A 16,898-nucleotide genomic window follows, 5' to 3' on the forward strand; every position below is an offset into this window, starting at 1 on the left:
CTATTGTTATTTTCACCATTTCATACTTGAGAAGAGAGGCTCAGAGAGGCTAGGTGACCCACTCGAGATTACACAGCAAGTAAGGGGAGGGGCTAGGATAAGAACCTAGGCAGTTGGAGTCCACCGACAGCATTCGTTACCACTGGCCATGCTGCGCTACGTATCTAGAGGAGAGAGAGTAAAGGCGTCCTGTGGACTCATAGGAGCTATGGAGGTGACACTCCTCAGATAAGAAAGGGGTGGGTCCCTGGTGAGCACCAAAACATCTAGGCCTGACAGACAGTGAAATGACTCGGTGGGTCCCACAGGTTGCCACCCTTCACAGAAGGGGATGGGGCGTCCTACTCGACACAGACAGGGGTGCGCTCTTCTCACACGACATTGTTTACCATTCACCAAGAAATATAGCCCAGCAGGTCTAATCTCCTGCAGCTTCCCTTCAGGTACCTAGATGGATCTACAACTGGTTTTTCCTGACCCTCCTTCCCTCCAATACCCTCCCTTTTCCTATGGAAGCCTCACTCTTCCACCTGTGCTTTGGAGCCCATCCCGGGACTCCCATCTCCTTCCTCGGTTGTTTAGATCTTTCTTAATCCACCTATCTTATCACAGGGAAGTCAGATAGCCTCCTCTGGCATCGTGGAGAGAGCGCACAACAAATCTACCCAAGTGATCTCTGAAGTCTAGAAACCAGTAGGAACCTTACCATGAATGGGCATGTCTTTGCAGAGACCTCTATCATTTCCTACCTCTGTTTTGAATGGCAATTTGTTGTGGAAAGACTTGGATGGTAGGTAGTCCTCTCCTAGGTACCGTGGCTTCCATTGGCCCTCTCAAGTGGCCGTTCCAGCCCCTTGCTCCTAAACTAATTAACACCTACTCCCTTTCTTTCTTAGGCCTTTTTGACCCCCAGGCTCTGATGGCTAGCAGCCCTTCTCCAGCCCTGCACTCACCCTTCAACTGGGTGTTTGTGTACCTGCCTGTCTCCACTGAAGTGTTGGCCCCTGGGGCAGGGCTCTGTCTGTCCTGCTTTTGCTGTGCCCTGCCATAGGAGGCCCTCAGTAAATACTGGCTGAATGAATGAATGAATGAATGAGCCAACCTTTCTCTAACCCAGCCCCAGAAGCAACACCTTTGGGCACTGGGAGCCTGGCACAGATCAGACAGCAGCTGGGAACCTTTGGACCTGGCTCACTGGCCAACAGCTGGCAAAGGGGCTGTTCACATTGCAATGATACCCATGGGCCTTAGAAGAAGAGGTCCCTCATTAGTTCATTCGACAAAGAATAATTAGGCATGAAAGAGGAAACCTCCCTGAAAGGTAAGCTCTTTGGAGCTGCTGGGTATTGTTTCCCCGTGGCTCACTGGGCTGTGTTCTCATGAATGTCAGGCTTGTGGAATATTCTAAATGAAATAATAATTTAGCATAGAAATTGGCTTGAATACAAAACATACTGAACACTGGAAACAGCCTTGCCTGCAGCGTGGCCAGTGCCTGCTCCACTCTTCACATGTCCCCTCCTCTTGGTTCTGACCAATTCTCCTCCCATCTGGCCACCCCTGCACACTGTGCTCAGATTCCCCCTGGGCATCCCTGCCCCTGGGAACCCTGCTGTGCTTCCCACACGATGCAGGGCTAAGTCCCTACTCTTCCTGTGACTTGCAAGGCTACATGTGATGGGGCTCCAGCCACCCCTTTGCCTCCGTCCTCAACACTGGGCCCCCCAGCCCTTGTACCCTCACATGGCTGTCCCCTCAGCCTTGGCTGCCCATAGAGTTTCTCCTCTCTGATGATACTTAGCTCAGCTGCCCCTTCCTCCGGGGAGCCCTTGCCTTCCCCAGGGACACTGTGTGAGCCATCCCCAGCTCCGCTCCTTTCACCTGCTCAGCTTCTGTACCTATAGACTGGCGGCTGCCCTTGCTCTTTCCAGTTTCCAGAATGCCCCCTTCCCACGCCCTAACTCCTGGCTGCCGGCAAATCCCAGTTTCCCGTCAAGGCACAGTTCAAGTGTTTCCTCCCATGACAGGTGCCCAGAAACTAGTAGTGAAACTGGTGCCTGTCTCCCCAGGGCTGCTGTAGCTTTGTGGACACCTCTTTAATAGCTATAATAACAACAGCTCCCATCTGCCTAGGGATGATGCTGTGCCAGGCTGCACCCTAGGCCCCCAAGAGAACTGAGGATCGGTGACACCGAGTGTGGTTTCCAAAGTCACACTGTGGCACAGACAGAGCTGGAGAGCTGTGTCCAGACTCGGGCCTTTCTGCCTCTGTCCTCTGTAAGGCGTTGATGAGCCTTTCTTCCCCTCTGACTGTGACCTCAGAAGACAGGGTGACTGATCAGGTGTCTCTGCCTCCATCTTGGGGCCTGGCCCAAAGTGGGTGCTCCAAGCAAGTTGAACTTGCTATGCTGCCTGCAGGGTGGCAAAGGGGAGAGAGGGCCCTGCCTCACTTGACAGAAAGTCTCCTTGGCTCCCTTGAGCAAAGCAAGATCCATTTACCAGGAGGCTCAAGCAGAAATTCCTGAGCCAGACAAGAACCATCAGAAATAAGGACAACGCAGCTTCATCTTTGGAGACAAAGAGGATTCATCAGGATTAGCTTAGAGATATGAACTGTCACTTACTCAAGGGCCCGTGAGCCACTGAATATTTCCTCCAAGAATTACTTTTTGCTATTAAAGCTTGAACTCCTGGACATCCAGGTAGGTCCCAGCCCTGGCCCATGTGGCTCAGTTGGGAACTGTCCCTTGCAACGGAAGGTTGCCGGTTCGATTCCTGGTCAGGGCATGTGCCTGGGTTGTGGGCTTAGTCCCCAGTAGGGGGCGTGCAGGAGGCAGCCGATCCATGTTTCGCTCTCAAATCAATGTTTCTCTCTCTCCCTCTCCCTTCCTCTCTCTCTCTAAAAATCAATTTTAAAAATATTTTTACAAAAAAGAACTCCCACAACTCAACAATAAAAAAAAAAACCTGATTAAAAAATGGACAAAGTACTCAATAGCTATTTCTCCAAAGACGATATATAAATGGCCAACAAGCTTGTGAAAAGATACTCAGCAACAGTACTCATTAGGAAAATGCAAACCAAAATGATCAGGCAACCCGACTTCTGCGTAGAAACCCAAAGGAATTGAAAGCAGGGTCTCGAGGAGACATGTGCACAGCCATGTTCATAGAAGCATCATTCATAATAGCCAGGAGGTGGGAGCACAACAGGTGTCCATGGATAGGCGGGATGGATACACAACATGTGGCCTAGCTATACAATGGAATATTATTCAGCCTGGCAAAGGAAGGAAGCTCGGACACATGCTACAACATGGATGAACCTAGAGGACCTTACGCTCAAAAGGTAAAGAGAACAAATACTGTATGGCTCCGCCTATACGAGGCACCTAGAATAGCTGAACTCACAGAAGCAGAAGGCAAAACGGTGACTGCCAGGACCTGGGTGGGAGATGGGGAGTCCGTGTTTAATGGGCAGAGTTGTAGTTTGGGAAGACAGAAGTTCTGGAGATGAATGGGGGTGAGGGCGGCACAGCAGTGTGAATGTACTTAATGCCCCTGAACTGTACGCCTAAAAATGGGTAAAAAGATATATGTTCTGTATATCTTACCACAATACATTTTAAAAGATTTAAAATCTATATCCACAGTTACATTTTCATTTTTAATCGCAGATAAAGCAAGCATGACAGAGCATTCCTATCGGTGAATCTTGAGTGGACGGGTGTGTGTTGCAGGTACCTCCGCGGCACCTTCCCTATAGATTTGGACAGCGCCGCAATTGAACTGGAAGACAAAGCTGGGGACTGCCTGCCTTTGGCCTCTCCTTTCCCCGCAGTCTCACTTTTCTCATTCTTTGGATTCCCTTTGCCAGGAGGAGCCATACATCCCTTGGGCAGGCCTGTGGCAGGAGACCCTGTGGTCAGAGGCCCGTTTGGGGCTTGTGTCTGGCTCGGCCCCTTTTTCAAGCCTTGGTAAGTCAGCGGCGTGGGATCTTCATGTAATTGGGGATTTAATCCCGTGGCATCTTTGAGAGAGCTTTGCCCAGGCTGTGTTTCCACGTGAACCCAGCCCAGTGTGCAGCTTCCTTCCTCTCCAGCCGTGCGGAGGTACTTGGTGAGAAGCTCAGCTCGGCCTGCAGGGCAGGGAGAAGCCCATTCTGTTTGGGTCTGGCTGCCACTGGGACTACCCCTGACAGTCTCTCTAGAGAGTCACTGGCTTTTCTGTTGCTGTTAAAGCCACTGACTTCAGGAAGCTGTCTCTCTCGTGCTCAGAGCTGCTTCTCCCAGAATCTGCGGGAGGAGAGCTGGGAGCAGGAAACATCTGGGGTAAGGGGGTGAAAAGATCAACAGACTCCACTTTGCAGGGCACAAGACCAAGGCAGAGCCATTTGCCAGCTGTCCCCATATGGAGCTGTCCGAGAAACGTTCTAATGGCTTGTTGTTTTTAAGGCATTGGTGAATTATAGCTGCCACAAATGGACAAGTCTCCTGTGGGAAATATGAGATATTGAAACCAACAGTCAACAGTAAACATGCTTAGATGCTAGATCATAGAATCTAGAGATATAGGTACAGGCTTTAACTAATGTTTCAGTTGCTTTGGTTGTCACGTAGTTTATAGTCAAAGATTAAGAAAGTATGCTAGCCACTTTCTGAAGGACTGCCTGTAAAGAGAGTTCTAGGAGAAGTGTTTAAAAGTATACTTTGCTTGAGATAATAGAAAAATATAGTTAGTTAAGCACAAAACAATATAGCTTAAACAATGGCGATAGTCACAAGATGTCTAGTTTCTGCCTTTTGTTTTAAAGATAAGGTCACTGACCCACAATTATGAGACATTTTGCAGAATCTTGGTTCTTCAACCCAGCACCCCTTGTCCTCACAATATAATTTTGTGTTGCTGATACACTATTTCTTTGTCAAGCAGGAGGAGATAACTCCAGGGCCACGAGGAGAATTTATGAGTTTGTTTTGCCGACAGAAAGAATGTCTCCAAGGTAGCTGCTACCAGCTGCTGCCGCCCAGAAGTCTGGCTGCACAAAATGTTATCTGTGACTAAAGAAACACAGACTTCTCTCTCAGTTCCCTGGAACACCCCTCACTGCTCCCTAGCTGCATAAAAACTCCCTACTTTTGCTTTTTGAGAGGGAGACAGATTTGAAAGATCTTGCTCTCCTGTCCTCTGGTTTTGGCCAAATCGAACAAACCTTTTTCTACCTCCAACCACCGGTGTCTCAATGTTTTGGCTCACAAGTGCATCAAGTACACAAACCTGAATTTGGGAGGTGATTTGGTTACAATATGATTGATGGAGGGTAGCTAAATAAAATCTGCTAACCAAACCAGGAGTACTGGAAAGTTAATAACCAGTTCTCGAGGGGACTGCTGTGGGAGGCTATGTCCTGAGGATGGAGGGGAAGCTGGGGCCTATTTTTAGCTGTGGTTATAATTAGTTAAAAGCTTCAGTGCGGCTGAGCTTTCCAAGACTTGGCAGGAGCCTTCAAGGGCTATGGGCAGAGACGGACTACTGGCGTGGGGGTGGAAGACCTGCAGGGTGCAGGGAAGCAGGGGAACTAATCCTTGACGCTGACACATCTCAAGCACTGGGTGGGGTCTGGAGTGGCACCCACTTATAGAAATGAAATGAAGTGGAGTTGGCCACTCCTCACAGCTCTCACCATATGGCCTGTCAGTGTGATACAAACAAGCTAGAATACTCCTGGTGGGCATCCCAGAGTATTTATAGAGAACAGAGACTTGGATCTAGAAGACAAAGTACCTCAGTATATAACCAGTGCATTGTCCCCAGTGGAAAAGGAACTCAGAATCACAGCCTCTCCTCTCTATTGGCTTCTACCCAGTTCACAGGCCACAGGATGGAGCTCCGAAAGAAAGCAATGAATTCTATTCATGAGTAACTGCATGGTTAGCACTGGTATGGTGTGAGGACAGGTAGAGACTCTGAGCAACTCCCCTTGTTACCCCCCACCCCACCCGCAACGCACACACACACACACACACCACCACCACCCACATCCTTGGCCTGACAACTATTAAGAACATTCAAGGCTTTTCAAAGTGGGAGAGATTCATCACATTCTGAGGGTGGAATGATTAATATGTCAGTATTCCAGTGTTCTGACCAGGGACTCTAAATGTGCAGACAAACAAAAAAAAGGCCTGAGTAGCAACTTCTTTGTTCCCAGGATTTTAGTGCCAAGAGCACTTGGCTCAGAGCAGAGAGGTGTAGGCTCAAAGCCTTACTTAGTAGCTGTGTGACCTCCGGTAAGTGACTTGCCCTGTCTGGGCCCAAGCTTTCACAAATACAAATACTGCTAGTAAGATTGCCTTCTTGGAGCTGTGGGAGACAAAAGGGCTAGTCTGACACAGAAGAGGGGTGCAGTCACTGTTCATTGGATTGTGCGGAGACAATCCAAGGCACATTCTGCATTAGCCCTGGAGGCTACATAGGCCAGGACAGTGTGTCAGTGGGCTGGCAGCTGTGAAGAGATGCTGGTGAAGGGCGTTATGCTAACAGTCCTGGGTGGGTTGTGAGAACACTTGCCACGGCAAACCCCAAACAAACATCCTGCTTTTGACATTCGAATGGCAGAAGCAGCCTGTTTCCCCAGAGACAGCCTTCCAAGGAGTCTGCCACCCTCCACCCCCTCAGCCTGCACCCTTCCTCCAAGGGCCTGCTTCAGTGAGCTCGTTAGGCAAACGGTTCTTTTATTTTTGAGGCTTTTATAGCTGCAGCACTCCATGGGAAATATCTTAACTAAAGATGTGCCTTAAGACACCCTGATGTTAGATGGGGGGGTGCCTTTTCTGAGCACATTTCCCTCTGGGCGTTGCTATTTTTAAAGCTCAGCACAAGGTTCAAAGGGAGACTCAGAGTTGGACATGTGGGGGGCGAATTCTCTCAGCTGAGGAATGGAAATGCTTGCTCCTGTTCATTGCAGCAGGAGTTCAGCTTTTGTGCTGACCAGCCACCAGCCACCTCCCTCCTCGAAGTCTTCCTAGCAGAGACATTTATATGTGTTCCTAAAGAACCACTCCATTTACCTGACCAGTGAGAAACCTGATCCACGAGGGCGAACAACCAGGGATCCCAGGGGAGACTGTGCTGTGTTTTCACACCAGACTCTTCTATGTGTTTAAGGCCTTCAACGGAATTTTCCATTATTTAAAAAATGAGATAAAAACTCTGAGATTGCTACTTTTAAACAAAGAGGGTTTGGAATAATTTCATTCTCTCTTTTTGTTCTCCCTTTTTGCCCAAGTACTTTCAGGTGGTGAGAGAAATGACTCAGATTTGCACCTGGATGTTGCCTCTCAAAGACCTCACAGGGAGGCCCCTCTCGCTCTCTTAACCCATTGCTGTCCTAGCACAGCTGCTGCAAAAATAATTGGTTTTGCTAGAGATTGCACAGCCAAGCCAGAGCCACTATGGGGGATGCGGCAGGGGGAGGAGCCCCTGCTCCACACCGACTCCCATCACAAAGTGAATCCCGCACACAGAGCAATGGCCCCGGCCGCAGGCTGCGTGGAGCAGAAATTACAAAAGAGTAAAAAGAGCCCTGGCTGGACGGCTCAGTTGGCTAGAGCACCCTCCCATACACCGCAAAGTGGTGAGTTCAGTTCCCTATCAGGGCTCATTCCCAGGTCTCAGGTTTGATCCCCAGTCGGGGAACACGCGGAAGGCCACTGATCGATGTCTCTCTCTCTCCCCCTCTCTCTGTCTCTCTCTTCCTCTCTCTAAAATCAATAAAATTAAACAAAACAAAACAGGAAAAAAGCTTAATGACTGAAAGTATTAGCTGGAAGGAAGCATGCAACCATGGGCTTTTGAATCAAATGGGTTTAAATCCCAGCTCTGCCCCTGACTGATTGTGTAACCATGGACAAGTTACTTAACCTCTGAGCCTGTTTCCTCACCTGTGAAATGAGGTTAATGTTGGTCTCATTCATGTCGGGATTAAATCAAACAGCATATATATGTTTGCCTTTGGTTTTTTGGGGTCCTATAGTTATGCTTTTTCAACATACAGATCTTCCTTTTGAAATTACTTAGTTTTTTCTCTTTACTCAAATATTCTTTGACCCTTCTGGGTCAAATGTGGCCCCAAGATGTGGGTTTGGGAGGCACTGTGGGTTTTAAAAATTAGATTAAATTAAAATTGAACTCGGATGACTTAGGTGGATCTGATACCCTCTGGCTCCCCACAGGCCCCACCACTCCCTAGAGCCTCACACCAGCCTAATTCATAAGGAACTGCTGGCCCTGATCAAGAATGTCTCCTTCATACCCATTGGGGATGATTCGCATTTAGTTGCCCACTCTCTAAGTGACTCAGAGGGCCAGGAGGTCAAATTTTATAATAAAGCTAGAGTCCAACTGCTCAAGTCCCAAGGAAACCTGGGAAAGCTAGAGCACCCTTTTCCATTTTACAGGGTCCTTAGGAAGCCACCACTTTCATGATTTCAAATTCCTAAGGCAAGATGGGAAGCTGAGGCAGAGGAGTGGCAAAATGATTTGCTTAATCCTGAAGAGAATTCCGGTGTCTTCCAGATACCCAGAGTGGCTGCCTGTCCACTGGCTGTAAGTTTGCAGCCGATTGTCGCCGCCACAGACAGAGCAGGGCTGGGACCACACCACCTACGCTCTCAGGCTGGTCCCACCAGTGGGTGACCCAGGCAAGTCCTCTCATCTTGCAGAGCCTCAGTCTGCTCATCTGGGGCTGCCCTGAGTGGGTGAGCACACAGCACCCACCTGGCGCAGAGCACTAGGCCCACTCAAAGGCAGGGACGGGTGCTGGCCTTTCGCTAAACTTTGGGAGGTAGGTTGGTTCACTGAGCAGTATCTTAATAGACGAACCTGAGTTTCTGGGGTTTTGAACTCTGCTCAGACCCAGTGTCTCAGGCACACTGTTGATCTTGACCTTTTGTTCATGCTGACCTTAGTGCCTGGTCCCAGAGGCGGTGACATCAACTGATGGCACAACCTCCCAACTTATTTCTCTCTCCCAAAGCCACCTTGCCTCTTCTTTCTAAGCTTCTCTCAGTTGGTTTTGCTTTCATTTCCTCCCTCCTTCCCTCCCTCCCTCTCTTTCCTTCCTCCTTCCCTCCTTTCCTTCCTCCTTCCTTCCCTCTCTCCCTTCCTTTATTTCTTTTTTTCCCTGGTTTTGCTTTTATAGAAGGCAGTACCACGCTGTTTGGGGGGCTGTAACATACTCCTGGCAGGGCAGTGACTCCTGGGAGATGAAGTTCGTGGGTTAACTCATGATCTGACCTCAGTTTAGCCCTCGACACTCACTTGCTGCCCTACATGTGGTTGAACCAAACTATTGGCTGTCCTGCAAATGGGCTGTCCTCTTTCCACGCCAGGGCTCATTACTCTTGCCATTTCCTCCACTCAAATATTTTCCCTCTGATTCCCCTTTAGCCCTGCACCGTTCCCACAACCCACAGGACATTTGGCCTGGCCTGAATCCATTCTTCTGTCCTCTGCTACTCTATCCCAATTCTGCCCCCTTCCCATACTCTCGGTCCTTGAGGTTGGGTGGGGTTGACACTGACCCCTTTCCTGGATAAATAATCCAGGCTTGGACAATCAGCCAATAAAAATCAGCCCTGGGACTTTTCTTGGAAAGTGGTGTCTTTCCGCTGGGGTTGCTCATGTAAAGCTGCCAGTGGCCGTCTCTGCCTCCACTTGGGCCAGGTTTGGTAGGGGATGAGGCAAACCAGGGGATATGAGACCTGGGGAGAATGGATGGTGAACAAGACTTTTGAGCCCTTGGATCCACCCGTGCCCAAGGCCTTTATTATATTCACCAATAAATTTCACTTTTAAATTTGCTTAACTAATTTTAAGTTAAGTTTCTGTCCCTTACAACCAAAAGAGACCTCGCTGATATACACACGACTTTATCTGGTTAGCTCTTTTGCACATTTAGGGCACAGCTCAGACATCACGACCACTTATCCCTTCCCCCCCAATCCTGAAGCCAGACGGCCTCTCACTCACCTTCATGTCCCCATCACTTCATTCAGGGCCTCGGCAAAGGGGCAGCAAAATGCCACAGAGAGAGCTAAAACTCAGATTTCCCACTGGGGCTGCTGCCTTCACTCCCTCACCAGCCCCAGCTACCCCCTGGTTTTTCAGAAAGACTCTCACCTCCGTCTTATTCCGAGAGAGCACGCTGGAGTCGATCGGGCCCAGGGACATGTTTGGTAGGACAAGGTTGAGAACCTTCGCAGCAAGGACCTAACCAGGGAGGGAAAACAAGGGTGTGAGTGCAGTGGGATCTATGCCCAGCTCGGCCCACAGGACAGTTTACAGTAAATTAAGGAAAGTGATACCCAAACTGAACATCAGCCAGGATTACTTCCCAAGGCTGGGAGCCCCAGGACTTTCCCTGCTCTGACTCAGACAGCCTCGAATTAGTCTAGCTCGGTTCCCTGTGGGGAGTGGGGGAGAGGTGGCCACCAGGGCTGGCGGAGGGAATGCCATGGCTATTTTCTGCCTGCTCCGGATTCTGTGCGGTAGCCCTCCCAGTTGTGATTCTGAATTATTTGCAGGAGCTGCCTGGCTGAGCATTTCTGCACAAGCCACAAGCCACTTCTCAGAGGATCTGAAAAAACACAGCAGGAGCAGAATCACCTGTCACCTGTGAGTGAAGCCAGATGGCTTAGAAGGCTCCAAAGGAACCTGCTCTGATCTGAAAGAATCTGTCGATTGTCATGGTTTCTCTCAGAGGGGAACAGAAATAGTCACCAAGCCTGATTAGGAGATGTGTGGCAGAGGGAATGAGACCTCACTTGATTCCTGGCTGTGCTGTCTCATGCACGTGGACATAGAGCCGACCATCGCTGAGCCTCTGTTTCCTTAGCTGCCACGGGAGACTACTATGTGCAAAAGCATTGAACACACAGTAGGTGTTTAATACATGCTCCTTGAACTTGAACCTGATTCAGGTACAGGCCTTCCTGCCCTGCCCCAGCCCACCACACCATTTCTCCTGCTGGATCTTGTGTTTCCCCAGGAAAAGCATGAACCTGGAGCTCACACTTCTGACTGCAGAGGGGGACTGTTCTCATTTCTGCACTGTGCATAGACGCTCAGGGATGAAAGATGCTATTTCAAAAGTGAGCTGTGAAATGCTGAAATTAGAATCACACAGAAGGTGGCAAACAGTGAATGCTCAGTGCATGCTGAGGGCGAATGTCATGGAGCTAGGTGATGTCCCCTCAGTACCCTTGGTAGGGAGAGAAGCACTGACATCTACTGGGTAACAATCTTTTGGTGCATCAGGCATAGTAGAGGCACAGTCATAGGTGCCAGTTTTTTAATCTTGACACAAATGCTGTGAGGTGAGGGTTTATCCTGATTTCACAGGCAAGAAAACAGAGGCTCAGCACCACACCGTGAGGTCAGCTGGAAAGGGGACAAGGGTCTGGGCGAGGCCACTCTTTCCTTTTATGCCACCAGCCTTCATTATTCTCCCTCTCTCCCCTGTATGAGTGCGGCTGAGAAGCCAACCTTTCCTGTGGATGATCAGGAGCAGCAGCACTGATACTCCCCATGGTGACACAACTGCCCTACTGCCCAATCTCCCTTTACACGTAGAGCTATAAAACGTCCCATTCCTTGGGCTGCACAAGCATGATGTAACCTCACACTGCCAGGAACCAGGCGGGGCTTTGCTCCTAAAAGAACACACATGCATACGCCTGTTCTGAAATCCACACGGACCACTCTCCATCTTTCAGTGCAAGGATGGCAGCCACCTGCCCCTAAGACTGTTGTAGTTCATTGCACCCCAAGCCTAGTGTTCAGCGAGTAAACCCCATGCACACTGACTTGCTGCCAGCAATGTGCCAGGTACTACTGCCAAGCTCTGAGCTGACCTGTGATAGTCACGCACAGAACTGTAAGGAAATCCAACTTGGAGCACAGTCTGAAGCCTCGTGGAATGGACATGATCTATTGGGCAGGCTCAAGAGCCAAGGTGGGGTTGGGAACAGATACAGAACTAGAAGGGTTCAGAATTCTGGAAGTTTTACGAAAGGGAAGGAATTGGGTGTTCCCAAACACAGATCAAATGTCTGTGACCTCCAGGATCTACGGGCTACCCTAGGAACTTAAATTCAGAAGTTGGTATCTATGCTTTCAATGGTTAAAAATGTTTAATAAAAAGAAAACACAGCAGATGAGAAGTGCACTGGGGGGGGGGGCACAGAGAGGCAGTGGGCGCCAGCTCGGAGCCTTCACTGGACTCTGACTGTGTGAGGAGAATGGACTTTTAGGGATCATTTCCTCCACCAAGGGCAACACTATGAGGAAAAACCTTAATGTCTCCCAAAGTTTGCAGACCCGACCTCAAGCTAGTCTGCTGTTCTCAATGACTTGCCCACAGCTCCCACAGCTCCCTGAGTGGACACAGGGCTGAGAGTTGACTCCATATGTGACCCTGCCATGCTCAGGAATCGAGGGGTGGCTGTGTTTGATGGGGCCTTGTGCAGACCCTGCTGCCCCATTTGGGCTGTCTGCCTGCTTGGCTCAGCGTGGCCTTCTCAAGGACACAGCTGTTTTTCTGCAAGACAGCTTTCTACCATTTCCAGATCAGATTGGCCAAAAGCCAGGAAAAGACCCAGGGATGCAGCACCTCAGCACTCACCCTTAAGAGAACCAAGCAGAACAGAGGAACAGCTGAGCAGAACTGAGGGGGAGAGAGACCATGCAGTTCTCATTCCATTTCTCTGAAGCGCACCAGCAGGTTTGCCAACAATATATGGATTTGTTTGTTTGTTTGTTTTTCAAATCCTCACCTGAGGATATTTTTCCCCATTGCTTTTCAGAGAGAGTGGAAGGGGGGGGGGGGAAGAGAGAGACACATTAATTGGTTGTCTCCTGCATGCACCCCTTGGGTACCGGGGATGGAGCCTGCAACTGAGGTACGTGACCTTGGCTGGAATCGAATCTGCGACCCTTCGGTCCAGGGGCTGACGCTCTAACCACTGAGCCAAACTGGCCAGGGCGCCAACAATTTATGTTCTGTTGCTCACCACCTGATTCTGCGGGGACCTGGGCAGATTTACCTTCATCTTCAGATGTGTGTTCCTTAAACCAAAACACTTCTATCCAAAAGTGGCAAGGCCTCCATTTCCAGGAGAAGATGCTGACAGTTTAGGCTCGACAGGAATCAGAAAAGGCCATGCTATGGCTGGAAACACCCTGCTCGGTTTCACGGGAAGGTCAGGGGACTAGAAAGCCAGGAAGGACTCTGCCTCCTGGAGACAATTACAGGAAAACATTTGTTCTGTACTTTCTTCGAGCGAGTGGTCTTCCTCTCAACAGGCGAACTTTCTGCAGCTAAATGGTGCTTTTAGGAAAAGAGCTTCATATGCAAAAAGAGGAGGAGCATTTCTGGAGAAGTATTTGCTTTGAGTAAAATGAAAAGGGCAGGTGTTTGGTCCCTAGAGGAAACTCAACAATTAATGGCAGGTCAGCTGACCACCTTACACCTCCCTTCCAAGGACAAGGAGCCAAGTCCTGGTGAGGACTCCTGCAGCTGCCAATGACCTACTGCCCAAAGCACAAACAGGAGGAGACGTGGCAAGGACACATCATGCTTAGGACTGGAGGTGGCAGGTGGCTGGGCCAGGGGACGTGTGCAGCTGTATGCCTCCTACCACAAGGACTCTCGGGCAGCTGTTCTCGCTCATCTAAGGGAGCTGATGCAGGCGGGTTCAGGATGGGTGAATGCCCCTAAAAGGACCAGCTCATGACAACACAACTCCATTGGCTGAGTGTAGTGGAGGATACTGGTGTCCTAGCAATGAGAACTGGATGTTCAGTTACACATATAGATGAGGGGTCGGTGCGCAGATATTAATCACTGCCTGTTCTCCGTTCTGCATGGTTGGGTCCTGTCACTAAACCCCACAAGATGTCACCCCGGGAACAGAAAAGTCTCAGCCTATAGGTGATTACTAAGCCCTGGGTGTGAGTTAACACTTGGGAGAATGCATGCAGAGGCTTGAGGTGGACACACCCCTCATGGGAGAGGCGCCATGAGAGAAACGAATGAAAAGCTGTCTTGAGTGAGGGGTCCCCAGAAGTGACCCGTGGCTCCCTGTCTTCCCAGATTCCCAGAAAGACAGCCCTTGGTTTTGAACATTCTGTTTCTTCCATGCAGTCAGCGTATTGGTAGCGCATGCAGCACACCCAACTGGCAGCCTGGCCCTTCCTGATGTTCCACGGCCTCCCTGCTCTACGAGCGGCCCTCAGACAAGCAGCACCATGTGCGTGCTCCTGGAGCAGCGAGGCCTATCAGATCCGGAGCTGCATTTTCACAGGAACCCTGGAGGCATTAGTGTGTGTTTGAACTTTCAGGGACTGGCAGCTGCTATCACAAATGCCTCTTCCCAGGTCCCATCGAGAGATTCGGATTGAGTTGGGACCCTGAAATCAGTGTTGTTGTTTTTAAAAGCTCCCTGGGTGATTCCAAAGTGCAGCCAGAGTAGAGAGTGCCCCTGACCCCCACTGGTCAGAGGGGGAGGGGCACAGATGTCTAGGAAGGGCAAACTGCCCTTTCAAAGGCACCACAGTGAGATGTTTGGATGGCCCTGAGCCTCAATTTTCTTCCTTCCTTCCTTCCTTCCTTCCTTCCTTCCTTCCTTCCTTCCATCCATCCATCCATCCATCCATCAGAGGATATTTTTTTTCATTGCTTTTTTTTAGAGAGATGGAAGCAGGAGGGGACAAAGAGACAGACAGAGAGAGAAAGAGCAAGAGGGAGAAACATCCACGAGAGAAGATCGAACCTGCAACCCAGGTACGTGCCCTTGACCAGGAATCAAACCAATGACCCTTTGGTGCGCTGCCGACACTCTAACCGCTGAGCCACACCGGCCAGGGCCCTTAGCTCTTTTTCTAAACCTGCACAGTAAGTTCCAAACCACGTTTCTAACAGATTTAATTGGGTAGAGGCAAATCTTTTGATGACAATAATGTCACAGCTTTAAAAAAATTAGGTGCTTAGCCTCTTCCCCGCAAAAGATCCAAGAAGGATGCAGGAGCAAGGATGCTTTGAATAGTCGCCAAAGAGAACCCCTCTCCCTCCCGTCCTCTGCAGCTTTGTTGATGTCGTTACCCTGATGTCTGATGGAGGAAAGGTGCCCTGGGGCAGACAGAATTAAGCAGAGGCAGTGGGTCAATTGAAGGAACACAGAAGGGTGGAGAAGGGGTCTCGAGGTCCGGTAGTAAGGAAGCAGTAGGGAATGGAAAGAGCCTGGCAGACCCCACACCCAGAAGGATCGGTTTTGTCCAGGTCGCCTGAGTGGCAGCTGCTGCTTCCTGTCATAAGCTCCTTCGGCCTCTGCTGTCAGTCTCGAGAGCCCATACCTATTTCCAAGGGAACACCAAGGAAGCCATGGCGTAAGTGAGGGGGAGGTGAAGGGGCTCACCCAAAAAGAAGGTGGAATCCAATGTTTTACCACTCTTGATGCCATTTCGACCAAAATCTTCGGATAATCCTGCAGGAGTGTGAAGAGAGCCTCGGATCCAGCTCAAGAGAGGGATGACCCTGAATGGGCCCTCCTTGAAGTGAGAGACCCCCACCATCAGCTAAGGCTAAGTCAAGGTTGTGCAACCACAGAGATCTCAGTGACACCGACTCAACAGGGACTCCAGGTCTCATTGCTTGAGGATAATTTGGGGGCCGAGACCCACGATGAATGGACACACAGTCAATGGACACCAGCCCCAGAAAGGGGAGGTGATGAAGTGGAGGAATCAGACTCAGAGACTGGGAACCAGGCCAATTTGCATCAGACCTCCGGTTCTGCACCCCCAAGAAAATCTATGATCCCTCAGTTTCTTCATCTCTAAAATGGGGGTGATAAAACAAACACTGAAAGGTTGCTGGGAAGGTTACCTGGCACCTGATTCCCACAGAGCTGGTTCCTAACTGCCCTTTGGGCTTCTGGCCCCAGGAGAAGCTCAAGAAATTGCTGTTGGCTGCGAAGGAATGAGCACATGCTGGCATTGTTGAAAGGAGGCTTCAGAAAAAGTATATGACCTGGAGCTTTGCAACAAATGTCACATCAGAGCTAAAACGCCAAATCATTTCACTCACAAAAGAGGACAACTTCCCAGAAACTAGGTTCACTTCCTGAGGAGCAACAGACTGGAATGTGTCATGTCCTTGACGTGCCCTTGTGGCATTCCGGGATTAACTGCAGGCCCATCACTTTAAATACTAGCGACTTGCACAAATGCCTTTATTGATATGAAAGGTTTTAACAGCCCCTTAAGATCATTTAAAAGCTTCTGCTCATGACATACTTGACATGAGGGAGGTAATTACAATCGTTATCTTCTAAAGTGGCTCCAGCAGGTTGACAGGCTATAGCTCCACGCCTCCTGTGGGGTTGGCATCACTGCAATGGTCAGAGGACAGCCCAGACTGTCTCCAGAGGGAAAGTGGGCCCTCCAGCAGATGTAGAATAGAAAGCACTGCAGGCCCTTTTTGGTAAGCCCTGGGGAAGGACTGAACACTTGCTGGCAGCTAGGGCTCCCCATGTGCTGGGGCCCTAACTCCTTCCCCAAGTCCTGAATGTCTAGAAGTCTGAACCCCCAGCTGTTAAGAGAGCAGTGGCTGCAGGACCGAGGTAGCAATGCCTCCTGGTGCATCGCTCCTGCCAAATTCAAGAGCACAGCTAAGTCCCTAACTCCTGGATCTAACTGTACTTGAAGTTTGAAAGAGCAATTCCCCCACACCCCGCCCTTTTCCCCTCCAACCGCCACAGCTCCAACCGCCTTCTGGATGCTGGTGACTAAAAACAGATGAGTGACATTCAGTTAGGAAGTGGGTTAGAGTTAAGGAA

The 16,898-nt window shown here is 49.9% G+C and overlaps 1 protein-coding gene across 5 annotated transcripts in view; it reads right to left on the minus strand.

Moving 5' to 3' along the window:
• MGLL (monoglyceride lipase) overlaps positions 1–16,898 on the minus strand; it is a 103,783-nt gene that overhangs the window by 9,921 nt on the left and 76,964 nt on the right. For 3 of the 5 annotated variants that reach the window (XM_081148412.1, XM_081148411.1, XM_081148413.1), the window contains exon 6: positions 10,183–10,272. The exons of the other annotated variants lie outside the window; for them this stretch is intronic. In XM_081148412.1, the coding sequence (XP_081004538.1) occupies positions 10,183–10,272 (90 nt within the window). The remainder of the gene's footprint in view (positions 1–10,182; positions 10,273–16,898) is intronic. 5 annotated transcript variants of the gene reach the window in all.

This window comes from Miniopterus schreibersii, assembly GCF_964146895.1.
Source record: "Miniopterus schreibersii genome assembly, chromosome: 10".
NCBI classification, from domain to species: domain Eukaryota; kingdom Metazoa; phylum Chordata; class Mammalia; order Chiroptera; family Miniopteridae; genus Miniopterus; species Miniopterus schreibersii.